Source organism: Myotis myotis, unplaced genomic scaffold (assembly GCF_014108235.1).
Source record: "Myotis myotis isolate mMyoMyo1 unplaced genomic scaffold, mMyoMyo1.p scaffold_m19_p_42, whole genome shotgun sequence".
Lineage (NCBI taxonomy): Eukaryota > Metazoa > Chordata > Mammalia > Chiroptera > Vespertilionidae > Myotis > Myotis myotis.
This window is the reverse complement of record NW_023416349.1, coordinates 1,193,439-1,221,101: the sequence shown is the minus strand read 5'-3', so window position 1 is coordinate 1,221,101 and position 27,663 is coordinate 1,193,439. Positions and strand designations below refer to the sequence as shown.

Genomic DNA, 27,663 nt, shown 5'->3' with positions numbered 1-27,663 from the left:
GCACATAGCCAGGTTTTGGGTTTGGTCCCCATATGGGAGGTAACATATTGATGTTTCTCTCTCTGTCTTCCTCTCTCTGAAATTAAAAAAAAAGGTATTTCCTTCATACAGGTACAATAGATGTAAATAACCTTAAGACCATAATAGTAAACATATAGTAAAACTAGAGGCCCAGTGCACGAAATTCATGCAGTGGTAGGGTTCCTAGCAGCTACCACCTGCTGCCAAGGCCTCCCTCCCTTCCTCCGGTAGGCCCCGCCCCCTGGTCGAACTCCCGGACGACCTCCTGGTGAAGGGGACAATTTGCATACACTTTTATTATATCCCATAAGAAATTATGGGTTTTGAGTGTTACCTTTATTTTAATATAAGGTATTTAATTGAAATTTTAGTAATTCAGTAAAAACGATTTTAGTAATCACGAAGTGTGATGCCCAGGACACAGAATTCCTGAAAATGTGCAACCAGGGCCAGTGCTGGCTGGCCGTGACCCTCAGGTGTGCTTCCTGCCAGGTGAGGAGCCCTGTGCGGTAGTCAGGGTGTGAGGGGGCAAGGGGGGCTGTAGTTTAAGGCCTAGGCCACCTCCGTTTAATTTGAATTAATCAAGATTCCGTTCAGTTCTTTCTAATTTTGAATCGGCTCAAGCTTCATTCAGACCATAAGTTTGGACTTCCCCAGGCTCCGCCCCAGCCTCTTCCCGCACCGTCGTCATGACAACCGCGTCCTCATGCCCTCCTTTCGGGTAGGGCCCGAGAGAGCGGAGCCACGCTCCTATTGGCGCAAAGTTTGAAGTGGGCGGGTTCCACTCGCTCGCATTGGTGGATTGATAGGGGCGCTGCCATCCCGCATATTCCCATTGATCGATTGATCAAAAGGGGCGGGGCTATGGGCCGCAGTTGTGGGACTGGAGCCGGACCGCAGGGCTGCACCTAGGAGGGAAGGAGAAGTCCTGGGATATTTGGAAAGATAAAGGTGAGGGGGGGGGGGGGGTCTCACCTGGCAGAAAGGGCGAGAAATCAGGGGCGGTGAGATGGGGCGGGGGGGGGGGGGGCGACGCAGAGACGATGTTCGGGGGTTCCCTGGATGTCTGTCCCGCAGGGCGATGACCACCCCGGCGGGCTCCGGCACGGGCTTCGGCTCCGTGTCCTGGTGGGGCCTGTCCCCGGCGCTGGACCTGCAGGCTGAGAGTGAGTTCTCCCCCCCGCCCCCCCCCCAGGACCACACCTGCCACCGCGGCCGCCTCCCCAGATGGTGCAGTAACGTTCTCCGAGGTTCCAACGGCGGGGGGGCGCCCCCGAGTGGGCAGCCACACAGGTGGCCTCTCTGAGGACTACGACTCCCAGAATGCTTAGAGGCACAGCTCCTTTTAGAACCTAAGGGGAAGTTGTGCACGTTCTGCTGGGAGTTGTAGTCATCGCGCTAAGGGAGGCTGCCGAGGGCGCTCTTCAGGCCACCAGCCCTAGCCCGTTGTCGCCTCTCTAGGTCCTCCTGTGGACCCGGACTCGCCGGCCAATGCGGAGCACGGGACCCCCGAGCTAGATGTGCTGCTACTGGGCTCCGTGGACGGGCGCCACCTGCTGCAAACCCTGGCCAGGGCGGCGCGCTGGCCACGCAGGAGGTTTCAGGTGAGTTGGGAATCTGGGGTATGAGAGGAGGAGGATGAAGATAAGAGTCCCGCCGGGTCGGTGTGGTTGGATCCAGCCCAGTAGTTGAGCATCGATCTAGGGAGGTCACGGTTCGATTCCTGGTCAGGGCACCTGCCTGGGTTGTGGGCTCCATCCTCAGTGTGGGGCGTGCAGGTGGCAGCCGATCCATGATTCTCTCTCATCATATTGATGTTTCTCTCTCTCTCTCTCTCCCTCTCCCTGCCTCTCTGAAATTAATTAAATAAAAATTTTAAAATAAGAGTTCAGATTCCCAAGTCCCTGGGGGAGAGGGAAGTTGAGGGCCTGGACCCCTAGGTCTGAGGGAGGTGGAAGCTGGGGCCCCAACGCATGCGTCCTGAGGAAGGAAGTGTCTGGGGCTGGGGATCCTGGGTTCAAGTGGGAGAAAGGGGCCTAAGGACGGGGTCTCCTGAGTCGTGCAGGGGAGGAGGGTCCCGAGAGCCCAGACCCTTGTGTTTGAAGTGGGGGCGGGGGGGTGGGGGTGTGTGTACAGGACTCCTGGGTCCTGTAGAAGGAGGGGCCGGGGCTCCCACTCCCAGTCTCCTAGGAGTCAGGGACACGGATCTCAGAGCCGCTCTGCCCGCCCATCCTCCTAGTTCTACGTGCTGGAGAACAATCTGGAAGCGGTGGCCCGGCATATGCTGTTCTTCAGCCTGGCCCTGGAGGATCCTGAGAAGATGGGACTGCAAGGTAAGTTGCAAGGACCAGGGTGGAAGGGCGTTCTGCGCTCCCCCTTCCCCCTCCCTTCCTCATCCCTGCAGGGAGTCTGGCTTCCCAATGGTGCAATGTAAAACTTTGGCCATTGTTCCCCATTTCATCGTTTGCTCACTTATTGGAAACAATTCCAAGAGAGAAACCCATGCAAAACACTCCGGAACAGTGCATGGCAGGGTCTACCCGTTCAAAACCTCCTCCAGCGGGAGGAGCCCAAGAGAGGTCAGGGGGCTTCCAGAGCGAGAGCTAGTGAGTCTGCAGATGCGGGGAGGGTTTGGCTGAGCTGAGAGTCCTGCCCCAAGCCTCCCCCAGTGAGAGGTGTGCACCCCAGGGAGCCAGCCTGGAGGAGGCAGCCTTCCACTTGAGACTAAAAGGAGAAGGGGACACAGGAGGATGGGGAGGGGGGCAGAAAGTGATTGTTTCTCAGTAATAGTTTCAGGTTAGCACCTAGAGTGAACTCTGGATTCAGACAAGCTGTGCTCACATTCTGGCTCTGCTCCACAGAGCACTTAAAAAACAACAACCCAAAAACTTATTCTAAATACTTTTTAAAAATATGGTTTTATTGATTTTTAGAGAGAAAGATAGAAACATCAATGATGAGAGAGAATCATTGATCGGCTGCCTCCTGCACGCACCCCCACTGGGGATCGAGCCTGCAACCCGGGCATGTGTCCTGACCGGGAATCGAACCGGTGACCCTTTGGTTCCTGGGTTGACACTCTACCACTGAGCCGCACCAGCCGGGCTATTCTAAATAATATTTATTATCTACTTCCACAGAGCACTTTTGAGGATTCAGATTCAAACACACACACACACACACACACACACACACACACACACCCCCAAGCTCCTGGCTTCTGATATAGACTGAGTACATCTTAGCGATTATTGTTATAATTAATATGGATGGTAGCTGTCAATCAGAGCCCAGGGCTTTCATCATACATTGCACACAACTTACAGTGCACTCTGCATAAAGCTCTTGACCAACAAGAACTAATCTAACTTTTATCCATCTAACTAATGGTATAGAGTTCTCTTTTTAAGGTTGTTAAACAACTAAGATGAACCCATTTAGATAGGTATTTATAATAATAAAAGCGTAATATGCTAATTAGACCGGATGTCCTTCCAGACAACCTTCCGATTGAAGCCAGGGCTGTGAGGGATGCCTGGGTCCCGGGTGCCAGAGGGAAGCCGGTGCCAGCAGCTGGGGAAAGGAAGGCCTACTCTTGCACGAATTTCGTGCATTGGGCCTCTAGTATTGATATAGATATATGCAGTGATGGTGAACCTATGACACGCGTGTCAGAGGTGACATGCCAACTCATTTTTTTGGTTGATTTTTCTTTGTTAAATGGCATTTAAATATATAAAATAAATATCAAACATATAAATCTTTGTTTTACTATGGTTGCAAATATCAAAAAGTTTCTATATGTGACACGGCACCAGAGTTAAGTTAGGGTTTTTCAAAATGCTGACACGCCGAGTTTAAAAGGTTCGCCATCACTGGATATATATGTATACAACTAAAGGTATATAGTTTTCTCTTGTAAGATCCTTATCGAAGCTGAAACAATTTATATATAACAATTTTAACACACTTATCTCCGTCTCTATCTATAACCGTTACCCTTTAAAAACTATATTTTTATTGATTTCAGTGAGGAAGGGAGAGAGAGAGAAACATCAATGAAGAGAATCATTGATGGGCTGCCTCCTGCTCGCCCCGCCCCGGGGATGGAGCCCTGATGGAAAATGAACCATGACCTCCTGGTATAACCTTTACCTGTTTAAGGCAAAGGGAATGTAAACAGGGCATTCAGGGTTGGCGTTACCGGGAGGGGCGGGGGGCTAGGCGAGGGTACCTGGGGGAGTGTAAGTTCTTCGCCTTCTAGCTGTTGGGGCGGGTGGGGAGTTTGCCGGTTCTGTGGTGCATGTCCTATGACTCCTGATAAGATTCTGTACAGAACGCTCATCCTATAGACAGGTTATGAGACGCTGCTGTCATTTCCGGGCCCACTCCTCCGCTCCCCCCATTGCTTCTCTCCTGCTCCCCGCCCACAGAGAGGAGCGAGGCCTTCCTGGAGGTGTGGGGGAACGCGCTGCTGCGCCCCCCGGTGGCCGCCTTCGTGCGCGCCCAGGCCGACCGCCTGGCGCACCTGGTCCCGGAGCCCGACCGCCTGGCCGAGCAGCTGCCCTGGCTGAGCCTGCGCGCCCTGAAGGTGCCTCCGCCCGCGCCCACCCCTCTCCCCCGGGGGCTGGGCGGCCGCGGGAGAACGGGGCTGGGACGTCCGTCCAGAGCGCTGGGCGTGGATGGCGTGAGCTGGGTCCCGGGAGTCTGCACCCCAGCTCCCAGCTCCCACTGTGGGGTTTGACCTAGGGGCCCTGGGGGGGGTGGCTTCTACTTTCTGAGTCTCCGCTTCTTTTTCTTTTTTTCCCCTTTTTGTTAACCCTCACCTGCGGATATTTATTCCCATTAATTGTTATTTTTTATTATCTTTTTTAAAAATATAATTTAATTGATTTCAGAGAGGAAGGTAGAGGGAGAGAGAGCTAAAATATCAATAATGAGAGAGAATCATGGATGGGCTGCCCCCTGCACCCCCACTCCTCCCCACTGGGGGTCGAAGGCACAACCCTAGCAGGTGCCCTTGCCCCGGAATCAAACCGTGACCTCCTGGCTCATAGTTCCACGCTCAACCACGGAGCCACGCGGCCGGGTTCCATTGATTTTTAGAGAGAGTGGGAGGGCGGGAAGGAGGGAGGGGGCAGAGAGAGAAACGTGGATGGGAGGGATCGAACCTGCAACGCTTCCATGTGCGGGCCGGCGCTCTAGCCACCGCTTCAACCCGCCGGGGCAGAGCCCCAGTTTCTTCATCCGAGAAAGGGGAGAATCGTGCCCACACCCTGCGGGGGCAGAAGGGAGGGTCAGCCCGGGAAGGCGGCTCTCCCTGCAGCCCCCCATCGCTCCCCGCCGCCCCCCCACCCCCATGAGCAGTTCCGCGAGCGCGACGCCCTGGAGGCCGTGTTCCGCTTCTGGGCCGGCGGGGAGAAGGGGCCCGAGGCCTTCCCCATGGGCCGCCTCTGGGACCTGCGGCTGCGCCACTACCTGGGCTCCCGCTACGACGCCCGGCGCGGAGTCAGCGACTGGGACCTGCACATGAAGCTGCACGACCGCGGGGTGAGGGCCCGGGGCCCGGGGCTGCGGGCGGAGGAGGCCGGGCTGGGGCCCCGCGTGCAGGGTTCACCGAGTCCCCTCTCCGCCCCCCGCCCCCCGCAGGCCCGCGTCATCCACACCAGCGAGTTCCGGCGCTGGAGGGACACGGGCGTCGCCTTTGAGCTCAGAGACCCCAGCGCCTACCAGGTGCCCAACCGGACTCTGGCGTCCGGTCGCCTCCTGAGCCACGTGCGTGTCCACGCCCCGCCCGGGCCCGCTCCATCTTTGGGGGGCGGGAGGGGGGAACCAAGGAGGCCAGGTCCCCAACATCGACCCCGCCCGCCTCCTCTGGCCTTGCTTTCCCAGCGCGGGGAGCGCGTGGCAGCGCGAGGGTACTGGGGGGACATCGCCACGGGGCCCTTCGTAGCCTTCGGCATCGAAACGGACGACCAGAGCCTCCTGCGGACCAGCAACGGGCAGCCGGTCAAGGTGTGCGCCCCGGGATGGGCTGCCAGGCCCCGCCCCCTGCCGTCAAGGCCCCGCCCCCTGCGATCCAGGCCCCGCCCACCGGGCCTGGGGCCCGCCTCCACGGCCTAGGCTCCACCCTCTCCATTTCCTAAACCCGGTCCCGGGAATCCGAGCTCTCTGCTCAGATGCTAGCTCTGGGGATTGGGGGGGCACTCAGGGGTGGGAGGGGTGGGAGGAGTGACGTACCCCAAACCCCTGCCTGCCCCCGAGGTCCTAACCCAGCGTCTGGCCACGCCCCTTCCCCCTCCCACAGACGGCGGGCGACATCACGCAGCACAATGTGACAGAGCTGTTCCGCACCCTGGCCGCCTGGGGGCGCCCGAGCGCCGCCCAGGGAGACCCCCAGGAGGTGCCAGACGAGGCGAATGGAACCGGGGAGCCCGGTAGGCGAGGGACTCGGCTCTCCCCCTGAAATTGGGCGGCGGTCTCGGGGCGGGGGGCAAAGTGGACACGTCATCTTCTGGGCGAGTGGGACCCAGACCCCGCCCCGGGCTTCGGGCCCCAGGGATTTCAAGCACCAGCGCATCGACCTGGTTCCCGGGGCCTGGCCCAGTGGGCGGCCTTCCTCCTCTCTCTCCTCTTTGTAGGTCTCCCCTGGTCTTAGCACTCCCAGTCCCCATGCTAGAATCCTGACCCTGCCTGCAGAGGCTAAGGCTCGGAGGCTAAGAACATTCTGACTCGGTGCTGCGTCCCGGGTCACTTTTGGAGAGACAGCCCTCTCCCCACATCTGACCACGCCTCCTTCTCACCATCCCCACCCAACCCAGCCCTCCCCCGCGTCTGGGTGCGCTGTCCGGCCACGGGCCACTCTCTTTCCCTCTCTCAAGTCTCAGTTGCCTGGTCTGTAAAATGGGTTTCTCCAGAGAGCCGAGCCGTGTCATCTACCAGCTCTGTGTGTCCCCTCACTCACTGTGCCGTTCTCCCCCGCAGCCCCTGGCCCGGCACCCTTCACCGTCCACTTCCTGCCCCTCGGCTGTGCCCAGACCCTCCACCACAAGAGCTGCTACAAGGGTCGGTTCCAGCTCCTCTATGTGGCCTGTGGGTAAGAGGGCCTGGGGGTCCGGGGCCTCCCTCTGCAGCCCCTCCACCCTTCGACCCAGAGCCCAGGCCCCAGCCCTCCTCCCTCAGACCCAGGAGCCCAGGCCCCCACTCTCCTCCCTCAGACCCAGGAGTCCAGGCCCCCACTCTCCTCCCTCAGATCCAGGAGTCCAGGCCCCCACTCTCCTCCCTCAGACCCAGGAGTCCAGGCCCCCAGCCCCTCCTCCCTCAGATCCAGGAGTCCAGGCCCCCAGCCCCTCCTCCCTCAGACCCAAGAGCCCAGGCCCCCAGCCCCTCCTCCCTCAGACCCAGGAGTCCAGGCCCCCACTCTCCTCCCTCAGATCCAGGAGTCCAGGCCCCCACTCTCCTCCCTCAGACCCAGGAGTCCAGGCCCCCAGCCCCTCCTCCCTCAGATCCAGGAGTCCAGGCCCCCAGCCCCTCCTCCCTCAGACCCAAGAGCCCAGGCCCCCAGCCCCTCCTCCCTCAGACCCAGGAGCCCAGGCCCCCAGCCCCTCCTCCCTCAGACCCAGGAGCCCAGGCCCCCAGCCCCTCCTCCCTCAGACCCAGGAGCCCAGGCCCCCAGCCCAGCCTCAATCAGTGTCCCAGCCCCCAGCCCCTCTTCCCTCAGGACCTCAGCCCTCCCGTGCTCTCTGCTCCAGGATGGTCCATCTTCTCAGCCCTGAGCTCGGGGCCTGCGTGGGCCCTGGGGGACGCCTGGTTGTGGAATTAGCCCGGTGAGTCCGTGGAGCGCAGGGCAGGGCACCAGGCTGGGGACCGAGAGCCGCCGGGTCCCCTACCACGCGGCATCTCCATCTCAGGTACCTGGTGGACGTGCGGCCGGAGCAGCTGCAGGGATTCTCCGACCGGGTTGGGGAACTGGCTCAGGCAGCGGGGTTCGCCTCGCAGCCCGGGGCCGGGCCCTCCGAGACCTTCGCGCGCTTCTGCAAGTCCGGGGACTCAGCTCCCGGAGGCCTGGCGTTGGAACCCGGGACTCCGCCCCCTGCAGCCCTGGCCCCGCCTCCTGATGTCCTGGCTCCGCCCCCTGAGGCAACAAACCCGCCCTCCGAAGGCCTGACCCAGCCCCTCCAAGGTCAAAGCCCCCCTGAACCCCTCAAGCTGCCCTCAGAGTCTCAGGCTTCTCCACTCGAGGCTTTGGCTCCGCCCACAGGGAGTCAGAACCCCCAAACCAGAGAGTCTGAGGGGACCCTCAGAGACCACCCCCCCACCTAACTTCTCAAGCCGGGTCCTGGGGTTGGACCGGCCTCTGGGACACTCAGCTACACCCTCCACAACATTCTCGCTCAGCCCCCAGGTGTTGCTCGAATTTCAGACTCCATTTCTGAGCTTCTATACAGTGGGGCCTTGACTTAGGAGCGTCCCGACTAACGAGTGTTTTGAGATACCAGCTGTCTCTTGGCCGATTTTTTGCATTGAGTTGATAGAGTAATTTGAGTTAACAAGCTCCCTAACGAGCTCGGTCTTGGAATGAATGAAACTCGTAAGTCAAGGCCCCACTGTATTCTGTCCCTAGGATTCTAGATGGTTCTCTCAGAGGTCCACACTCCACTCCCCAACACTCGAATCGCAGCCAGGAGACCGGGCCCTGGGTCTCAGGTGCTCTGCGGGGTCCCCAGGTGTCCCCTGCCCAAGCGGGGGTTGGGGATGTCTCCTCTCCCGCGGCTGCTCAGCACCCACGTTCCAAATAAAGTCAGCAGAGACTTCTCTGTGTCCCTGTGTCCTGTCCTTAGTCCGGCTCCAGGGCTGGGGGAGGGGAGGGGCCAGGAGAGGTCAGGAGAGGACAGACAGCGGAGACCAGATTCCTGGTTTTCCAAGTGGAGGGGAAGTGGCTTTCCCAGTGCTGGGCCTGAGTGCCCCGCACCACGCACGCACGTGGATCCTCAAATAAGTCAACAAAATGTATCACGTGGCAATGGCTTCCGGCACTGACACCCACCATCAGGTGATGGAAAAGACAGACAGGCTCCGCCCTCATGGAGGTGGCAGTTTAGTCTGAGGGAGGAGGGGCTCGGGGCCTGGACTCCTGGATCTGATGGAGGAGGGGGTGGGGCCTGGACCCCTGGGTCTGAGGGAGGAGGACTGGGGGCCTGGACTCCTGGGTCTGAGGGAGGAGGGGGTGGGGCCTGGACTCCTGGGTCTGAGGGAGGAGGGGCTGGGGGCCTGGACTCCTGGGTCTGAGAGAGGAGGGGGTGGGGCCTGGACTCCTGGGTCTGAGGGAGGAGGGGCTGGGGGCCTGGACTCCTGGTTCTGAGGGAGGAGGGGCTGGGGGCCTGGACTCCTGGGTCTGAGGGAGGAGGTGTTAGAGGCCTGGACTCCTATCAAAGTGAAGGGGCCAGATTCCCAGGCGACTCTGTTTTTGGATAATCTAGCTGGAGTACTGCCCGCCCCACCCCTCACGCGCCCCGTTATCTCGCATCCTGGGCAGGGGGAGGGGGAGCAGTATATTTAGTCGCTGTCCTCGCCCTTTATCAGTGTCCTCAGTGAGGCTTGAGCGGCCCGGACGAGACTGAAGTCCCTGGGGCCTTCAAGGTCACCCCGGACGCCCCCTCGCTGACTCTCCAAGAGCCTCTCGTCCCTTCTCTGCCCCCTCCAGCTCCCGGCCGGAGTCTCAGCATGGCGGACGAGTGAGTGCAGCCTGTCCCCTGAGCCCCAGGCACGGGGAGGTGGGCGATCTCCTGCAGGGGTGAGGGCTGCGGTCTGGACCCCTGGCCTGAGAAGGGGGGTGGGGGGTCAGGAATCCTGGAGGTCGGGATGCGGTAAGAGTTTGGGAATCAGACTCCTTGGACCCGAGACTGGGAAGCTGGTGGCAGGACCTGTTGGTCAGAGGGGCTTCCTGGGATCCCTTTGGAGACGGACTGGACAGACCACAGGCCCAACATGAACCCCCTTTCCTGCTTTCTCTCCCCCCAGGAGCGGCGATGCTGTGAGAGCGGGATGGGCTGGCCCCCCGGGCGGGGCGGGAGGCAGGGAGAGGGGCTGAGGGTCCGGGTGGTGACGCGGCTCGGTCCCCTGATCCCAGGCTGGGGCACCCCAACCCGCTCCCATGCGACGGCGCTCTTCCGCCAACTACCGCGCCTACGCCACGGAGCCGCACGCCAAGGTGAGCCGGGCCCGCGTGGTGGGCGGGGCCGGGGCGGGGCCTGGATTCAGAGTCTTAGGAGGCTACCCCGCGCCGTGGGAAAAAGGGGCGGGGCCGTGGCCTTCAGGGAGGCGGGGTTTGGGCCTTGGGCGGAGCCCCTGTGGATGACGGAAGTTTGAGGGGTGGAGTTTCGCACCGGGCCGGGCTCGGATTGGTGAGCGCTGCCTATGGGCGGAGTTCCGTTGCTTGTGGGAACCTTGGTTGCCTACGAGGTGGTGGGCGGGGCCGACCCAGAGTCAGAGGCCCTGATTGGTGGTTGGGACCGAGAGGCGTGGCCTCTCGTAAGCCGAGTGCTAGAATTGGAGGCGGGATCAAATCTGGACTTGGCTTGAGGGGCGGGTTCTTAAGCCCCTCCCACTGCCTACCTGCGCGCCCCCCTTCCTGCTCCTTCCTCTCTCCATCTCATCCCCGCAGAAAAAGTCGAAGATCTCCGCCTCGAGAAAACTGCAGCTGAAGGTGCGACCCGGCCTGGAGAGGCAGCCTAGGCGTTCCCTGGGGGGCGGAGCTTGAGGCTTCGAATGTGGGAGTGGGTGGGGCTTGGAGTGTTGGGGGCGTGGTTTTGCGGCGGGCCTTGGAATGCTGGACCTTGAGGGGGCGGGACCCGGAAAGACCGAAGGCCAGAGCTGGCATTAGAGGACTGGCAGCCTCCAGCGGGTCTTCTTCCCGCTCCCCACCGCGGGTTGAGGTCCAGCCTCCTCTCGCAGACCCTGATGCTGCAGATAGGGAAGCAGGAGCTGGAGCGCGAGGCAGAGGAGCGGCGCGGGGAGAAGGGCCGCGCTCTGAGCACGCGGTGCCAGCCCCTGGAAGTGGCCGGGCTGAGCTTCGAGGAGCTGCAGGTACAGGCTCGAAGCAGGGTCCCCTGCTCAGCCCGAGGCCCTGGGCTCCTCTGTCCAGCCTTGCATCTTGGGGCTCGGGTACAGTCACTCTCCTCCCCCTTCCGCTCAGGACCTTGGGGCCGGATCTCCCAATATTTAGCCTCAGGAGTTCAGACATGTGAGTGGCCTGCAAGCTGCCTACAGTCTCAAAACCCAGAGGGCGGTTCCTCTGTCCCTAATTCTGTAGATTCGCAGGTTTAGTGGCTCTGGAGTTCGGCTTTGTTCTCAGCTTCCCAGAGACCAGCTTCAGTCTACTTCACAACCAGATATCCACCCCCAGCCCCTCAGACCCAGGAGTCCAGGCCCCAGCCCCTCCTCTCTCAGACCCAGGAGTCCAGGCCCCTAGTTCCTCCTCCCTCACACCCAGGAATCCAGATCCCCAGCCCCTACTCCCTCAGACCCAGGAGTCCAGGCCCCCAGCCCCTCCTCCCTCAGACCTAGGAGTCCAGGCCCCCAGTCCCTCCTCTCTCAGACCCAGGAGCCCAGGCCCCCAGTTCCTCCTCCCTCACACCCGGGAGTCCAGGCCCCCAGCCCCTCCTCCCTCACACCCAGGAGTCCAGGCCCCCAGCCCCTCCTCCCTCAGACCCAGGAGTCCAGGCCCCAGCCCCTCCTCCCTCACACCCAGGGGTCCAGGTTCCCAGCCTTCCCCTACCACATAAGCCACATTTCTTTACCAGGACTTGTGCCGGCAGCTCCATGCCCGGATAGACAAAGTGGACGAGGAGAGATACGATGTGGAGGCAAAAGTCACCAAGAACATCACGGAGGTGGGAGGCATGGGCATTGCGGGTCCCGTCAGGGTGTGAGGCAGTGCCTGGGGCGGTGGCCTCAGCCCCGGCCCCTTGTGGTGGAGGATCCCAGGGCACCCAGGTCAGCTCCATGAGTCTGGCAGGGAGCGAGCAGAAGGTTGGCTACCATATGGCCAGGCCCGGCTGTTCCAGGCAGGGGAGGTGGGACAGCAGAAAACATGTGAAATGTGTGCCTGGAGCGCCAGGTGTTGGTAAAGGAGCTGAGGTGTGGACTGCAAAGAACCGTGAGATGCCGGTTGCTGGGCGGGGATGTGTCACTGGTTCCCAGAGAGACGTGGCTGGGCCGATCCGGGAGGGTTTCCAGATGGAGATGGGGAGCTGGGATTTTACCCCAGAGGTAGTGGGAGCCTGAGCTAGGAAAAGCCTTAGTGGGGCCTGGGTAGGGATAGGAGGCCAGGGGAGGGTGGAGGAGTGGGGGGAGGGGGAAGTGGAGGGAGAGGTCTCCACCTCCCCTTGCCCCCTCCCCCCCCCCAGATCGCAGATCTGACCCAGAAGATCCTTGACCTCCGGGGCAAGTTCAAGCGGCCCACGCTGCGGCGGGTGCGGATCTCGGCGGATGCCATGATGCAGGCGCTGCTGGGGACCAAGGCTAAGGAGTCCTTGGACCTGCGGGCCCACCTGAAGCAGGTGAAGAAGGAGGACACGGAGAAGGTGAGTGTGGCTGGGCCCGGAAAGGGGACCCAGCGGAGAGGGTGTGGGGGCAACCGTCCCAGGGCCTGGCCTGAGGGGAGGACTTTTGGAATTTTGGGGAGAAGACTCTGGTGAGGATTCTTCAACAGGAAGTAGAAGGGGGAGACTAGAAGTGCATTAGGAGAAGGGAAGTAGCATGGAGTCAGAATGGGGTTACAGGAAGTGCATGAGAGAAAAGAGACAGGAAGTGCAGAAGGGAGATAGGAAGTGTAGGGGGGAGACAGGAAGTACAGAAGAGAGACAGGAAGTGCAGGAGGGAGACAGGAAGTGCAGGAGGGAGACAGGAAGTACAGGAGGGAGATAGGCAGAGCAGGAGGGAGACAGGAAGTACAGAAGAGAGATGGGAAGTACAGAAGAGAGATGGGAAGTGCAGGAGGGAGACAGGAAGTGCAGGAGGGAGATGAGAAGTGCAGGAGGGAGACAGGAAGTGCAGAAGGGAGACAGGCAGTGCAGGAGAGAAATAGGCAATGCAGGAGGGAGACAGGAAGTGCAGGAGGGAGACAGGAAGTGCAGGAGGGAGACAGGAAGTACAGGAGGGAGACAGGCAGTGCAGGAGGGAGACAGGAAGTGCAGGAGGGAGACAGGCAGTGCAGGAGGGAGACAGGCAGTGCAGGAGGGAGACAGGAAGTGCAGGAGGGAGACAGGAAGTGCAGGAGGGAGACAGGAATTGCATGGATCAATGTGGATGGGATGTTGAGGGGCAGGGAGCGCTCCAGACCCAGACCTTTGGTCAGACGTCCAGAGTGGCCCCGCGGGCTGGAGGGCAGTCGGGGGATATTTGAGGGAAGGCATTCTAACCTCTGACCCCGTTTCCCAGGAAAACCGGGAGGTGGGAGACTGGCGCAAGAACATCGATCTGCTGAGCGGCATGGAGGGCCGCAAGAAGAAGTTTGAGGGCTGAGCCTCCCGCGCACCCTGAGGAATAAAGCTGTGTCTGAGCTGGGAGAGGCTGTGTGTGTGTGTCTGTCACGCGGGGGCCTGGGTGTGGGAGTCTGGAGAACGAGGGCCAGGCTCTGGGAAGCCACAGGCACATCAGGGCAGAGCTGGGTCTCCAGCAGGGGGCGTTCTGCGCTCCTCTGCCCTGGGTGGAGGGCACAGGGATGCTGAGACCCCGGCCCACAGAGAGACACAGAGAATGAAAGCGAGAGGGGGAAGCTGGATTCATGGGAAGAAGTGCAAAGGACTGGAAACTGGAGAGAGAGACACAAGGGCAGGGAGATGGAGCTGAGACAGAAATGAGGGCCCCTGGAGGGGTGACTGCAGGGACACAGACCCAGAGGAGCTCAAAAGGGGGGGACAGGGACACAGAGCCAGAGAGAGACAGACACGGGGTCACAGACAGACACCCGGGAGACCGGGAGACAGGCACCAAGAGAGGCAGACACACAGGCTCCCACGGATGCAGCGACAGGGACACACAGAGAACTTCAGCTGGTTGCTCAGTGGTTAGAGCTCTGGCCCCAGCACTGCCAGATCTTGGGTTTGATTCCTGGCCAAGGGCACCGACCTGGCTGCAGCTTCCATCCCCAGCCCCAGCTGGGGTGCGTGTGGAAGGCAAGCAATCCATGTGTCTCTCTCACATCGATGTTTCTCTCTCTCTATTCCTCCTCCTCTCTCCCACTCTCTGAAACATCTTTGGCAAAATATCTTCAAATGAGGATGAACAAACAAACAAACAAAAGAACTCTCAGAGGGACACACGGAGTGAAGAACAGAGACGCAGAGAGCCCAAAGCAGAGGCCCAAAGGGACAGGCGGAGACATGTATAGAAAGGGAGACGGCATTGCAGACAGTGGCCGGGAAGCGGGGGCTCGAGGAGAGACACCCACAGGCGGTGTGGGGGGTGAGGAATGAGGCACTGGGGCGGGGGGGCGGGGGGGGGGGCGGGTGAGGGGTGAGGCGCTCCCTCCCCAGGGCTGGCTCCCCTGGAGGTCAAGGTCGTGGTTTGGCAGGGGAGGAGGGAGGGAGATACCAAAAAAGGTCCCTGTCAGATGGAGGTGGGGGGGGGGGATAAGGTCGTGCGGGCCTGACACCCCTCCCTCGCCCCTCCCCCCACGCACACCTGCTTCCCCGCTTTAGCGCCTGTTGTCACCAGGGTGGAATCCCGGTGGCAGACAAAGGGTGGGGGCGGGGAGGGAGGGGGAGCCAGAGAGATGGATGGAGACACACACAGTGGAGAGTCACAGAGACAAAGGAGAGACGACAGAGAGACAGAAAGGGGGACAGGAGCCGTAGAAAGGGAAACCGTCCGCGCACCCCTCATCCACATGCATTCTCGCCCTGGCCGGTGTGGCTCAGTGGATAGAACCTCGGCCTGCGGACCACGGGGTCCCGGGTTCGATTCCGGTCAAGGGCACAGGCCCGGGTTGCGGGGGCTCGATCCCCAGTGTGGGCCGTGCAGGAGGCAGCCGATCCATGATTCTCTCATCGTTGATGTTTCTGTCTCTCTCTTCCTCTCTGAGATCAATAAAAATATTATTTCTTAAAATAATGCATTCTCCAAGGGCCTCTGTGTGCTAAGCCCAGGGACTGCAAAGCAGAGAGGGCCACCACGGGTAGTGCCACAGGGTGGTGGGGAGCACGGGGTCCCTGGCCCAGCCCTGAGCTCCCAGGAGGCGCTGATGGGGTGCAGAAGGGTCTCAGCAGCCAGCAGGGCCTGGATCACTGACGTGGAGCCTGAGTGGGGGCAGGGCAGCCTGGGGGGGGGGGCTTGGGGGGGGACTAGTGTTTGGGGAAAGGAATTCTCCCTCCCCCTGGGGGCGGGGCTGAGCTCACTATAAAAGGGGTGCTGCAGCTGCCCCTCACGTTCATGCCTCTGCAGACCCAGCCCTAGGTAAGGCTTCCTGCGATGAGGGCGGGATGAGGGCGGGAGGCGGCAGGGTGTGGAGAAGAGGCATGAGGCAGAGGGGCCTGGAGATGAGCTTTGGGGGACACAGAATCTGGGGCGCCTGGATTGGGGGGTCCAGAAAATAACCTTAGGCCCTCGGAAGCCGGAGTCAGGGAATCTCAGAGCTTGGGCGTGTCTGGGCTTGGATGTCAGTCCAGTAGCCTGGAGGTCCGGGACAGGGGGTCCGAACTGCGTTCTAGGAGCTGAGGGGTCAAGGTCTGTGCTCTTGTGACTGGAGGGGGTGGAACCTCTCGTCATCATCAGGGGCGTCGGGAATTGGGGCTCTGAGGTTGGGCACGGGTGTTGGGGTCTCACGATCGCGAGGTTTCAGAGCTCAGGAGGTGTCAAACCGGGGTCTCCGAGTCCAGGTCGGGCCTGGTGAGCCATACACTGGGTGAGTCAGGATCTGTGGGCACTGGGGCTTAGGCACCTCGGGGCTGGGGGGATGCCAGGGATTGGGGGGGTCTATTTAGGGGTGAGGGTGAGGCCTGCGGAGAGACGCTGCTCTTGGGGCACCCTGCCTCCCCCCAGGCTGGGGGTGAAGGTGAAGGAGACGGGTGGGAAGAGCCCAGCCAGACTGGAGGGGTGGGGTCAGGGGTGGGAGAGGACCTCGGCCTCCTGGCCTTTGGGTGTCTTCTCGCAGGAGCCCCCCCCCCCCCCCACACACACACAGGCCAGACCCTTTTTAGGAGATGTCCACTGTCTTCCTGTCATGACATTCCCCCGAAATAGCCCCTGGGGGTGGGGCAGCTATTGTCTTCAGGCGCCCTCTGTCCCCAATGCCTTCTCCTAATCCCGCTCAGATCGGGTTCCCAGGGACGTGTCATAAGACAAAAGAGGACAGCTGGGGGGGGGGGGCGAGTTATGGGGGGGGTGCCTGGCCCGCACCTCCCCAAGCCCTGTGTTCTCACTCGGTTTAGGAGGCAAACCCCAGGCCCCCAGCCCCTCCTCCCTCAGACCCAGGAGTCCAGGCCCCCAGCCCCTCCTCCCTCAGACCCAGGAGCCCAGGCCCCCAGCCCCTCCTCCCTCAGACCCAGGAGCCCAGGCCCCCAGCCCCTCCTCCCTCAGGCCCTGGAGCCCAGGCCCCCAGCCCTCCTCCCTCAGACCCAGGAGCCCAGGCCCCCAGCCTCCTCCCTCAGACCCAGGAGTCCAGGCCCCCAGCCTCCTCCCTCAGACCCAGGAGTCCAGCCTCCAGCCCCTCCTCCCTCAGACCCAGGAGTCCAGGCCCCAGCCCCTCCTTGGGGACCCCCCCCCAACTCCCCCTGTTCTCTGTGGTCCTCAGGTCGCACCAGGATGTCGGACACGGAGGAGCAGGAATATGAGGAGTGAGTGATGCTGGCGGGAGGGCGGGGGGCTGGAGAAGGGGGGCCCTCTCCCTCCTCCCAGGCTTCTAACTCTCCCCCTCCCTCTTTCTCTCCCTCCGCCCCTTCCCCGTCTGCAGGGAGCAGCCCGAAGGTGAGTGGGGAGGCCCCGGCCTTGGGGGCGCAGACCAGGCAGGTCTCCGGGGAGGGGCGGAGCAGAGGGGCCGGCAAGCCCACCCTCCTGGTTTCCCGAACTTTTTCTTGTTTCTTTTCTTTTTCTTTTTTAAAAATATATTTTATTGATTTTTTACAGAGAGGAAGAGAGAGGGATAGAGAGTTAGAAACATCGATCAGCTGCCTCCTGCAGACTCCCCACTGGGGATGTGCCCGCAACCAAGGTACATGCCCTTGACCGGAATCGAACCTGGGACCCTTCAGTCCGCAGGCCGACGCTCTATCCACTGAGCCACACCGGCTAGGGCTCTTTTTTCTTTTTAATGTATCTTTATTGATTTCAGAGAGGAAGGGAGAGGGAGAGAGAGAGAGAGAGAGGGAAACATCCTTGATGAGAGAGAATCATGGACCGGCTGCCTCCCGCACGCCCCCTAGCGGGGATGGAGCCACACCCCGGGCCTGTGTTCCGACCGGGAATCGAACCCGGGTCCTCCTGGTCCGTAGGTCGCGGCTCACCCACTGAGCCATCAGGTGAGGCTGGGCGTTCCCAGCGCGACCTCCGCGTGGCCAGTGGGAAAGCTCAGTGCCCCCCGACCCCGGCCCCCCGCACCCCCAGTCTCTGCCGCCCCCCGCCCCCGACTCCCGGGGCTCCTAACGGCCTCTCCCCTTTGCCCCCCGCCCCTTCCAGAGGAGGAGGCTGCCGAGGAGGAGGAGGAGGAGGAAGGTGAGGCCCCGGACCCCGCAGGCTGGAGCTGGACGCGGGGCCGGGGTGGGGGAGGGGTGTCTGGGGGGGGCGGGGACGGACCTCTGTCCCCCGGTGGCAGCCGGGGTGGGGGCCCCCGATGGCCTGGGTTTCAGTTCCTCTAACAGCCTCTCCCCTCTCTCCCCCCGCACCTCGCACCCTGCACCCCGCACCCCGCACCCCGGCGTGGCCGCTCCCCCTCCCCGCACCTCCCTCCCCCCACCCTCGCTTCTCCCCTGCGCCTCCCCAGCCCCCGAGGAGCCGGAGCCGGTGGTAGAGCGAGGTAACCGCGGCGGCTTCGCTTCCCGAGAATGATTTTGGGGCTCCCCGCACCCCGATATCCTCGGGAACCAGACGTCCCCGGGGACTCTCTCCCGCCCCGCCCCGGACGCGGTCCTTTAAGCCGCGAGCGCGCGCGCCCCCTGGCGGTCGGGAAGGGAATCGCCCCGCGGCGACTGGAGCCCTTTCCCTTCCTCCTTAAAGGGACCGACACCCAAGCCTTCTCCCCGCCCCCTCCCCGCCGGGAGCGGAGCTTACAGAAGGGTTGGGTGTTTGCGGGGAGGCACCCGCCCCCCACCTTCACCCCCGACCCCGGCTGCCATTTTTCTGCTCCATATACATTCGAAGGTCAGGGCCTGGGTTGCAGAAGGGTCAGGCGCCCGGAGTCTGGGTGCCTGTGTCCCCCCCACCCCCCACCAAGGGCTGGGGGCTGGGGACCCCGAATGAAGAGAGGGCTTGCGGGGGGGGGGGGGCCTGCACCACTAGGTCCGGAGGAAGGAGGGCAGGAGCTCTGGGTATGTCGAAGGGGGAGGGCCTGGGGTCTGGGGCTTGGCTGCTGGGTCCCCAGAAAGGCGGGAGGGGTCCCCATGCCGGTTCTGAATGTATATATGATGCGTGTGACCCTCTTTTTTCCTTTGCGGCCACCCTGGTTTCCCTTCCCCCGTCCCCGCGCCCCCATGCCCTCCCTGACCCCCCAGAGCGGCTGGAGGAGGGAACTGGGCTCCCAGGGGCAAGGCTTGGGGGTTCCCTCCTCAGCCCCCCATGAGCTCTGGCTAATTCTCTGTTTGCATCCTTTCACCAGAGGAGGAGCGCCCCAAACCAAGGTGAGATCCTAGCGGGGGTGTGTGTGTGTCCCCCAATCACATCCTCCTGAGTATGTCGCCCACCTTCAGGGATAGGGTGGGAGCAAGGCTGAGAGAGAGAGAGAGAGAGAGAGAGAGAGAGAGAGAGGAGGGAGGGCTGACCACACCCCTGCAGCCCCGCCCAATACAAATATAATGCAAGCTCTGCATGTACCAGTAACCTTAAATTTGACTATTTTTACCCTAGCCGGTGTGGCTCAGTGGCTAGAGCCTTGGCTGTGGACTGAAGGGTCCCAGGTTCAATTCCAGTCAAGGGCACATGCCTGGTTGTGGGCTCGATCCCCACTAGGGGGCGTGCAGGAGGCAGCCGATCAATGATTTGCTCTCATCATTGATGTTTCTATCTCCCTCTCTCTCTCAAATCAATAAAATCTATTTGAAAATATTTTACAAAGTAAGACAAAACACATAGAACTAATCTTTTTCCTCCTCCCAGAAATATTCTTATTGATTTCAGAGAGGAGGGAGATGGAGAGAAACATCAATGATAAGAGGAAATCATGGCCCTGACCAGTTTGGCTCAGTGGATAGAGCGTCGGCCTGTGGCCTGAAGGGTCCCGGGTTCGATTCCGGTCAAGGGCATGTGCCTTGGTTGCAGGCACATCCCCAGTAGGGGGTGTGCAGGAGGCAGCTGATGGATGTTTCTAACTCTATTCCCTCTCCCTTCTTCTCTGTAAAAAATCAATAAAATATATTTTTTAAAAAAGAGAGAGAGAGAATCATGGACCTGCAACCCCGGCAGCTGCCCTGACCGGGAATCAAACCCGGGACCTCCTGGCGCACAGGTGGCCGCTCAACCACTGACCCACACCGGCCCAGCTAATCCCAATATCGTATTTATTCAACCTGTGATCTGTGACATTTCATCATTGCAACATGTAATTAACATAACACGTGAGAGTAGTTTGTTTGTAGCAAGTCCTGGAAATCAGAGGTGCGTTTCCCTGACAGTCCCTGGGATTGGGACCAGGCACCTCGCCGGTGCCCAGAACCCCGATAGCTGGTGGCGGGGAGTATCAGGGACCCCCAACCCTCACCGTCTTCCTCTTCTTCCCCGTGCCCCCAGCCGCCCCGTGGTACCTCCACTGATCCCCCCGAAGATCCCGGAAGGGGAACGTGTGGACTTCGATGTAAGTAACCCCGGCTCCCCCCTCCGCCTTCCAGCAGCTGCAAACCCTTAGGCTGCCTTAATGCAAATTAGAAAAAAAAAAAAAAAAGCCAAGTAGGGTCCGAACACGGTGCTTTGCTGCCACCTGCTGGGCATTCTGTGAACTGTCAACGCCGCGGATTCCTGCGGGGAAGGGCGCCCCTCCTGGGCCTCAGGGGCTCTGCCCGCGAATGATGGGGTTCCCACGGGAATGATGGGGCTCCCACCCGAATGATGGGGCTCCCACGCCGCGTCCTGCAGGACATCCACCGGAAGCGCATGGAGAAAGACCTGTTGGAGCTGCAGACGCTCATCGACGTGCACTTCGAGCAGCGCAAGAAGGAGGAGGAGGAGCTCATTGCGCTGAAAGACCGCATTGTGAGTCGGGGTGGCGGTGGGGCCCCCCAAGTCCTCCCTCCCCGCGCCGGGTGGTGCCATCCTCTGGGTCCTGGGGGGATAACGGAGAACAGGTCCTGTCCAATACCGTCCCGAGGCCGAAACATTAGGAAATGGACCCACGTCTGGCCACACGCAATCGTGTGCACTTTTTTTTTTTTTTTGCTCTGGACCTTGACTGCGGGGTGGGGGGATCGCGGGTGGGTGGTGGCGCCTGCACCCCCTCATTCTTCTCCGCCCCCCAGGAGCGGCGCCGGGCGGAGAGAGCGCAGCAGCAGCGCTTCAGAACCGAGAAGGAGCGGGAGCGGCAGGCCCGGCTGGCGGTGGGTGCCTCCCTGGAGGAGCCCCAATGTTCCTTCTTGCTCTGAGATGGGCTCTCCAGTTTCCATTCATGATATTCTCTGGGGTCCCCCCAAGGTCCTCACACTGTGTTACTCAAGGACCTTTCAGGTGGAAGGAACAGGAACCCCAACCCAGGCCGGATTCAGCAGAAAGAAAGTTTTATTGGCTCCTGTCAAACAAAAGTCTAGGGCGAGCCTGCTTCAGGCATGGCTGGATCAAGCAACTCAAACAAATCTACCTATCATGTATCTATATCTATCTATCTATCTATCTATCTATCTATCTATCTATCTATCTACCTATCTATCTATATAAAAGCATAATATGCAAATCGACTGGACGAGGAGCAACTGGTCAGCTATGATGCACACTGACCACCAGGGGGCAGACGCTTAATGCAGGAGCTGCCCCCAGCCCACAGGCCCCAATCACCCAATGGGGAACCGGGAACCGGGGGTGGGTGGCAGCGGTTGCAGGCGGCGCTGGGGCCTGATTGCCCTGCCAGTTGCCCCCCACACAGAGGGCAAGCGGGGGCGACGGTGGGGGGCAGGGAGATGGGCCCTGATTGCAGGCCAGGCCTAGGGAGCCTCCCTGTGCACGAATTTCGTGCGCTGGGCCTCTAGTACTATCCTAAAGACCCAGTGTTTCTTTTCCCATCTTTCCATGGATGTCTGGGTGACCAACTCATCCCTGCTTGCCGGGGGCTTCCCTGGTCTGAGCCCTGATAATCCTTCATCCTGCCTGTCCCAGGCAAACTGGAGTGGTCCCCCTGTCCCTAACTGGTGAGAGTGTTTGGAACGAGTCCATGGCTTCAGGCCTTGGAACCGCGATCTGTGGTGGCATCCAGGAAGTGCCCGCTAGGACCACTTTTAAGGACCGGGAGTAGGGTGGTGTGGGGGGCAGAATAAGGGTGTCCCCAAGCAGCTCATACCCTGATTCCTGGGACCTTCTGCGGGAAAAGGGACTTTGCAGATGTGGCTGAGGGTCTGGAGACGGGGAGAAGGTCTCGGGTGATCTGGGTGGGCTCAGTGCCCTCACCGGGGTGCTGGTGGGAGGGAGTCAGAAGGGTCGGGGATATTTGACGAGGGAGGGAGGGGCCAGGAGCAAAGGGGGAAGGTCAGGCCTCGGGGTTGAACCCCTTTTCTCACAGGAGGAGAAAATGCGGAAGGAAGAGGAGGAGGCCAAGAAGCGGGCTGAGGATGATGCCAAGAAGAAGAAGGTCCTGTCCAACATGGGGGCCCATTTTGGGGGCTACCTGGTCAAGGTGAGCTCAGCTGCCTGGGGCCTGAGGTCTAGGTTCCCAGGGAGGAGGTGACTGAGGGAGGAGCTGGGGGACCCCCTCCTGGGTCTGAGGGAGGAGGGCTGGGGACTCCTGGGTCTGAGGGAGGAGGGCTGGGGACTCCTGGGTCTGAGGAAGGAGGGCTGGGGACTCCTGGGTCTGAGGGAGGAGGGTAGGGGCCTGGACTCCTGGGCCTGAGGGAGGAGGGGCTGGGGGCCTGGACTCCTGGGTCAGAGGGAGGAGGGTAGGGGCCTGGACTCCTGGGTCTGAGGGAGGAGGGGCTGGGGGCCTGGACTCCTGGGTCAGAGGGAGGAGGGGCTGGGGGCCTGGACTCCTGGGTCTGAGGGAGGAGGGGCTGGGGGTCTGGGCTCCTGGGTCTGAGGGAGGAGGAGGGGCTGGGGGCCTGGGCTCCTGGGTCTGAGGGAGGAGGGGCTGGGGGTCTGGGCTCCTGGGTCTGAGGGAGGAGGAGGGGCTGGGGGCCTGGATGCCTCAGGTCCTGGGGGAGATGGCGGCCTGGATCCCGGGCCCCTGGGTGCTGACGTGGGGAGCCATCTGGAGGATTCATACCCCAACTCAAGGCGTCCCCTCCCCAATCCTCAGGCAGAACAAAAGCGGGGGAAGCGGCAGACGGGGCGGGAGATGAAGCTTCGCATCCTGTCTGAGCGGAAGAAGCCTCTGGACATTGACCATTTGGGCGAAGAGCAGCTCCGGTAGGTGGGGAGGCCTGGGTGTGAGACAGGGAGCTGGGGACCCTCCTCCAGATCCGGGGCGCAGACGCCGGGTGCTGTGTGGCTTTGGGCCAGTGTCTCCCCCTCTCTGGGCCCCTGTAGCCTCCTCTGTGAAACATGTCAGGGATACAGGGCCCACTCTTTGTGGGTGCCGAGACCCGTGAGTGAAGGTCGGCAAGATGACATTTTACATCCGTTGTCTCACCCTACAACAGCTCAGTGCGGCAGACTTTTATCAGTTAAGAATAAGTTGGGCCCTGGCTGGTTTGGCTCAGTGGATAGAGTGCCAGCCTGTGGACTGAAGGGTCCTGGGTTCGATTTCAGTCAAGCGCACATACCCAGGTTGCGAGCTTGATCCCCAGTGGGGGTCGTGCAGGAGGCAGCCCATCAATGATTCTCTCTCATCATTGATGTTTCTCTCTCTCTCTCTCCCTCTCCCTTCCTCTCTGAAATCAATAAAAATGTATATATTTTTTAAAAAAGAATAAATTTGGTACCCGGCCAGTGTGGCTCAGTGGTTTAACATCGGCCCAAGAACCAAGAGGTCCCTGGTTCAATTCCCGGTCAGGGCACATGCCCAGGTTGCGGGCCGGATCCCCACTAGGGGTCGTGCAGGAGGCAGCTGATCAATGATTCTTTCTCATCAATGTTTCTATCCCTCTCCTGTCTTCTCTTCTGTAAATCAATAAAAGTATACCTCCTTGCCCTGATCGGTTTGGCTCAGTGGCTAGAGCACCGGCCTGCAGACTGAAGGGTCCCAGGTTCGATTCTGGTCAAGGGCATGTACCTTGGTTGCAGGCACATCCCCAGTGGGGGGCGTGCAGGAGGCAGCTGATCGATGTTTCTCTCTCATCGATGTTTCTAACTCTCTATCCTCTCCCTTCCTCTCTGTAAAAAATCAATAAAAAAAAATATATATTTTTAAAAAAGTATACCTCCTGCTCGCACCCACACTAGGGCTGGGGGTGCAGCCTGCAGCAGAGGTACTTGCCCTGGACTGGAACGCTCCAACCATTGAGCCAAACTGGCCAGAGCACTTTCCCGGTTTTATTTCTACATTTAAACATATATATATATATATATATATATATATATATATATATATATATATATACATTTCAGAGAGGAAGGGAGAGGGACAGAAACACCAATGATGAGAGAGAATCATGGATCGGCTGCCTCCTGCACGCCCCCCACTGGGGATCCAGCCCACAACCCGGGCATGTGCCCTGACCAGACCTCCTGGTTCATAGGTTAATGCTGAACCCCTGAGCCACGCCCGCTGGGCTGGGCCATTCCAGAGCCTGGGTCCCTCGCCATGACCTCATTCTCACGTTGGGGGAATGTGAGTCTCCATTCTGGGCTGGGAGAGAGCGGGCTGAGATTTTCAAACCCTTTGCTTCCATTAACGTTGAGCACCTCCCCCTCAAATGTTACCGCACCGGCAAAACGAATACCACATCCCAAGTCGCGCTGTGTGGCTGCGGACAGTCCCCTCGCCCTCTCTGAGCCGGGGCATGGCCCGCCCCAGCCTGACCCCCCTCTGCCCCCCAGGGCCAAGGCCCAGGAACTGTCCGACTGGATCCACCAGCTGGAGTCGGAGAAGTTTGACCTGATGGAGAAGATGAAGCAGCAGAAGTATGAGGTGAGACCCGGCTGGCCTGGGGCCCGGGGGCCTGGGCTGGGGCAGGGCCAGGCGGGCGGGTGGACGGGCGGGTGGACGGGCGGGTGGACGGGCCTGTCCCCCGCTGTCCCAGCATCGCCCTCCCTCCCTCCGCAGATCAACCTGCTCTACAATCGCATCAGCCACGCCCAGAAGTTGTAAGTGTGACTGAGCCCCAGCCCTTGCTCTCTTGCCCTCCGCCCCCTCCTCTGGCTTTGTCCCTCGTCCCCTGTCACTTCTCTTTGACCTCTTCTGTCTTCTGGGGCCTCCATCACCATCGCCATGTCCATCTATTTTTTAAAAAATTGATTTCAGCCCTACCTGGTTTGGCTCAGTGGATAGAGCATCGGCCTGCGGACTGAAAGGGTCCTGGGTTCGATTTCGGTCAAGGGCATGTACCTGGGTTGTGGGCTTGATCCCCAGTGGGGGGTGTGCAGGAGGCAGCTGGTCAGTGATTCTCTCTCATCATTGATGTTTCTCTCTCTCTCTCCCTCTCACTTCCTCTCTGAAATCAATAAAAATATTAAAAAAAATTGATTTCAGAGAGGAAGGGAGAGAGAGAGAAACATCAATGATGAGAGAGAATCATTGATCAGCTGCCTCCTGCATGCCCCCCACTGGGGATCAAGTCGCAACCCGGGCATGTGCCCTTAACCGGAATGGAACCCGGGACCCTTCAGTCTGCAGGCTGACGCTCTATCCACTGAGCCACACCAGCCAGGGCCATGTCCCTCTAAGTCACTGGTTCTCAAGGATGGGGGTGACCTTGCCTCCCAGGGGACGTCGGGCAAAGTCCGGCCCACTTTTGGCCGTCCCCCCTGCCTGGTGCTCCTGGCCTCCAGTGGGCAGAGGCCCCGGAGGCGGCTCAACACCCTCCTGGGCCTAGGACAGGGCCCCAGGGCAGAGACACGGCCCCCAGTCATGGGCGTAACTCCAAGCAGCACCCCCCCAGCACCTCAACTCAGCACGGACACCCACCCCACGTGACACTGGGGTCTTCGAGCATGAACCCCGCCTCTGGGCGTGGGGGGCGGGCCTCTTGGGGGTCCCATCTCAGAGGTCTGAGCAGCCCTCCCTCCTGACACCCCCTCCTTCTCCCGCAGCCGGAAGGGGGCAGCGAAGGGCCGCCTTGGAGGCCGCTGGAAGTGAGGATGGGCGGGGGGCCACCCCGAGGCATCGAGCCCCTGGAGTTCTTGTCGCATCTGTGTCCTGAAATAAAGGCTCCGCCCGCGGGCACCTGCTGAGGCCGTTGTTATTATTATTATTGTTATTTTAAATATGTTTGTGTTGATCTCAGAGAGGAAGGGAGAGGGAGGGAGAGAGAAACATCAATGATGAGAGGGAATCATGGACCGGCTGCCTCCCGCATGCCCCCCACTGGGGATGGAGCCCGCAACCCGGGCATGTGCCCTGACCGGGAATCGAACCGTGACCTCCTGGTTCATAGGTCGACGCTCAACCATTGGGCCACACGGGCCGGGCTAGGGTTTTTGAGAAGTAGGTGAAGAGACCAGAGCGTCCTCTCCACCATGCGAGGACACAGCGAGAAGGTGACTGCCTACAAGCCAGGAGGCGGGCTCTCACCTGAGCCCCCCACGCTGGCTCCCGCTCTCAGGCGTCCAGACCCCAGCCGCCGGGAGACGGAATCGCTGGTGGATGAGCCTCGCAGTGGACGGTGTGTTTGTCCGAGCATGAGCAGCCTGCCTTGGCCGGGACGGTCAGCCCTGGCGTCTCAGCGCGCACTTCCCTCTCTCATGCAACAGGCCCTTCGGTGCAAGCGGCTCTCGCAAGAGCTGTGTCCAACTGCCAGGAGCCAGAGCTGACTGGTCACGTGCTTAGTCCTGTTTCCACACCCGGCCGGAGAGCACACCCGGGGCTCCCCCCTCGGACATTCGCGGTTCATCCCTGTTTCTGAACCGTCTTTACGATGCGGACCAGCATCTGATCTGGGTTTTAGCCTGTTGCAGGGAAAGAGGGAACAACTTTTTTCTTTCTTAAAAAAAAAATATATAGATAGATAGATAGATAGATGATAGATAGATAGATAGATTTCAGAGAGGAAGGGAGAGGGGGAGAGAGAGAGGGACATCAATGATGAGAATCATTGATCGGCTGCCTCCTGCACGCCCCCTACTGGGGGTCGAGCCCACAACCCTGACATGTGCCCTTGACCAGAATCGAACCTGGGACCCTTCAGTCCGCAGGCCAATGCTCTATCCATTGAGCCAAACTGGCTAGGGCTAAAATATATATATATTTTAACTGATTTTAGAGAGAAGAAGGGAAAGGGAGAGAGAGATAGAAACATCAATGAGAGAGGAACATTGATCGGCTGCCTCCTGCACGCCCCCCATCACCCTCTCTGGGGATTGAGCCTGAAACCCGGGCCTGTGCCCTGACTTGAATTGAGCCATGACCTCCTGGTTTATGGGCTGACGCTCAACCCCTGAGTCACAAGAGCCAGGCGGGATCATCATCATCATCATCATCATTATTATTATTTGAAACCATTGAGGTTATTTTCACCAGCGGTGAGGAGGGCCTGCAGCTCCGAGGTCAAGCATCGATACTCCAGGGTTGGCACTGAGAGAAAACAGGACTGAGGGCAGAAGAGCATTTAAGGAGTGGAGTCTGAAAATGCCTGCACACGCCAACGTCTTGCACCTATCAGATACTTCACACCCGCTGCCTCGACAACCCCAGAGATGGCGAGCCTGGGCTAGGTCCCAGAGCTAGGAGGGGGGCCGAGACGAGGTTCCAACTCAGGACTGCCTAAGCCACAGCTAGGATTCTTTTTTAAGAAAATATATATTTTATTGATGTTTTACAGAGAGGGAGGGAGGGATAGAGAGTTAGAAACATCGATGAGAAAGAAACATCGATCAGCTGCCTCCTGCACCCCCCCCCCCCCCCCCGCCCCACTGGAGATGTGCCTGCAACCAAGGTACATGCCCTTGACTGGAATCAAACCCCGGACCCTTCAGTTCGCAGGCCAATGCTCAATCCACTGAGCCAAACTGGTTAGGGCACAGCTGGAATTCTTAACCATGGGGATGGAATAGAATTTTTAAAATAGAAGTTAAAGTCGATTAAAAATTGCTGAGAGAGCTTATGGTGGGAGCGCGTCCTGCAGATCCTTGTGTGGATTGAGCAGATACCTCAAATTGTGTCTCCCACAAACAGATGGTCACAGTCACACAGAAATGCAGATGGATTGT

General features: G+C 60.1%; 3 protein-coding genes and 1 long non-coding RNA gene across 10 annotated transcripts; 3 read left to right on the top strand and 1 right to left on the bottom strand.

Annotated features, from left to right (window-relative positions):
* Nucleotides 1-13: 13 nt before the first annotated feature.
* Nucleotides 14-8,822, top strand: DNAAF3 (dynein axonemal assembly factor 3). Its single transcript, XM_036306648.1, has 12 exons — nucleotides 14-972; nucleotides 1,099-1,187; nucleotides 1,483-1,625; nucleotides 2,261-2,354; nucleotides 4,455-4,612; nucleotides 5,389-5,571; nucleotides 5,671-5,796; nucleotides 5,914-6,036; nucleotides 6,329-6,458; nucleotides 7,006-7,117; nucleotides 7,773-7,847; nucleotides 7,932-8,822. The coding sequence occupies exons 2-12, from the start codon at nucleotides 1,103-1,105 to the stop codon at nucleotides 8,341-8,343; spliced, it is 1,641 nt and encodes a 546-aa protein (XP_036162541.1). The 5' UTR covers nucleotides 14-972; nucleotides 1,099-1,102; the 3' UTR covers nucleotides 8,344-8,822.
* LOC118655205 lies at nucleotides 1,513-8,048 on the bottom strand. Of its 2 annotated transcripts, none has more exons than XR_004967211.1 (3): nucleotides 7,936-8,048; nucleotides 5,193-5,297; nucleotides 1,513-1,638 (listed from the first exon to the last, which is right to left on the bottom strand). It is a non-coding gene; the product is annotated as an uncharacterized LOC118655205 (long non-coding RNA). The 2 variants fall into 2 exon arrangements; XR_004967210.1 differs by lacking the exon at nucleotides 1,513-1,638 and adding an exon at nucleotides 4,282-4,367.
* A 781-nt stretch (nucleotides 8,823-9,603) lies between the features above and the next one.
* TNNI3 (troponin I3, cardiac type) lies at nucleotides 9,604-13,589 on the top strand. Its single transcript, XM_036306724.1, has 8 exons — nucleotides 9,604-9,755; nucleotides 10,042-10,054; nucleotides 10,151-10,231; nucleotides 10,685-10,726; nucleotides 10,975-11,106; nucleotides 11,823-11,912; nucleotides 12,429-12,605; nucleotides 13,462-13,589. The coding sequence occupies exons 1-8, from the start codon at nucleotides 9,745-9,747 to the stop codon at nucleotides 13,543-13,545; spliced, it is 630 nt and encodes a 209-aa protein (XP_036162617.1). The 5' UTR covers nucleotides 9,604-9,744; the 3' UTR covers nucleotides 13,546-13,589.
* Nucleotides 13,590-15,459: 1,870 nt separating this feature from the next.
* TNNT1 (troponin T1, slow skeletal type) lies at nucleotides 15,460-25,690 on the top strand. Of its 6 annotated transcripts, none has more exons than XM_036306704.1 (14): nucleotides 15,460-15,477; nucleotides 16,814-16,856; nucleotides 16,973-16,986; nucleotides 17,695-17,730; nucleotides 17,999-18,031; nucleotides 18,830-18,851; nucleotides 19,957-20,020; nucleotides 20,299-20,415; nucleotides 20,679-20,756; nucleotides 21,926-22,039; nucleotides 22,655-22,764; nucleotides 24,337-24,427; nucleotides 24,563-24,603; nucleotides 25,549-25,690. In XM_036306704.1, the coding sequence occupies exons 2-14, from the start codon at nucleotides 16,825-16,827 to the stop codon at nucleotides 25,592-25,594; spliced, it is 798 nt and encodes a 265-aa protein (XP_036162597.1). In that variant the 5' UTR covers nucleotides 15,460-15,477; nucleotides 16,814-16,824; the 3' UTR covers nucleotides 25,595-25,690. The 6 variants fall into 6 exon arrangements, with proteins under 6 accessions (XP_036162597.1, XP_036162600.1, XP_036162599.1 ...); XM_036306705.1 differs by lacking the exon at nucleotides 15,460-15,477 and adding an exon at nucleotides 15,908-15,925; XM_036306707.1 differs by lacking the exon at nucleotides 17,999-18,031 and having other exon boundaries at nucleotides 17,695-17,725; nucleotides 18,828-18,851.
* Nucleotides 25,691-27,663: the final 1,973 nt, after the last annotated feature.

Bases quoted from the DNA above. Each gene is read 5' to 3' on its own strand.
- TNNI3 (XM_036306724.1), top strand. The intron at 10,232-10,684 runs GTGAGCCGGGCC...TCATCCCCGCAG, and splicing joins CCACGGAGCCGCACGCCAAG to AAAAAGTCGAAGATCTCCGC. The intron at 11,107-11,822 runs GTACAGGCTCGA...TTTCTTTACCAG, and splicing joins TGAGCTTCGAGGAGCTGCAG to GACTTGTGCCGGCAGCTCCA.
- DNAAF3 (XM_036306648.1), top strand. From the start codon at position 1,103: ATGACCACCCCGGCGGGCTCCGGCACGGGCTTCGGCTCCGTGTCCTGG. The intron at 2,355-4,454 runs GTAAGTTGCAAG...CCCCGCCCACAG, and splicing joins TGAGAAGATGGGACTGCAAG to AGAGGAGCGAGGCCTTCCTG. The intron at 5,797-5,913 runs GTGCGTGTCCAC...TTGCTTTCCCAG, and splicing joins CCGGTCGCCTCCTGAGCCAC to CGCGGGGAGCGCGTGGCAGC.
- TNNT1 (XM_036306704.1), top strand. From the start codon at position 16,825: ATGTCGGACACGGAGGAGCAGGAATATGAGGA. The intron at 18,852-19,956 runs GTGAGATCCTAG...CCGTGCCCCCAG, and splicing joins GAGGAGCGCCCCAAACCAAG to CCGCCCCGTGGTACCTCCAC. The intron at 24,604-25,548 runs GTAAGTGTGACT...CTTCTCCCGCAG, and splicing joins ATCAGCCACGCCCAGAAGTT to CCGGAAGGGGGCAGCGAAGG.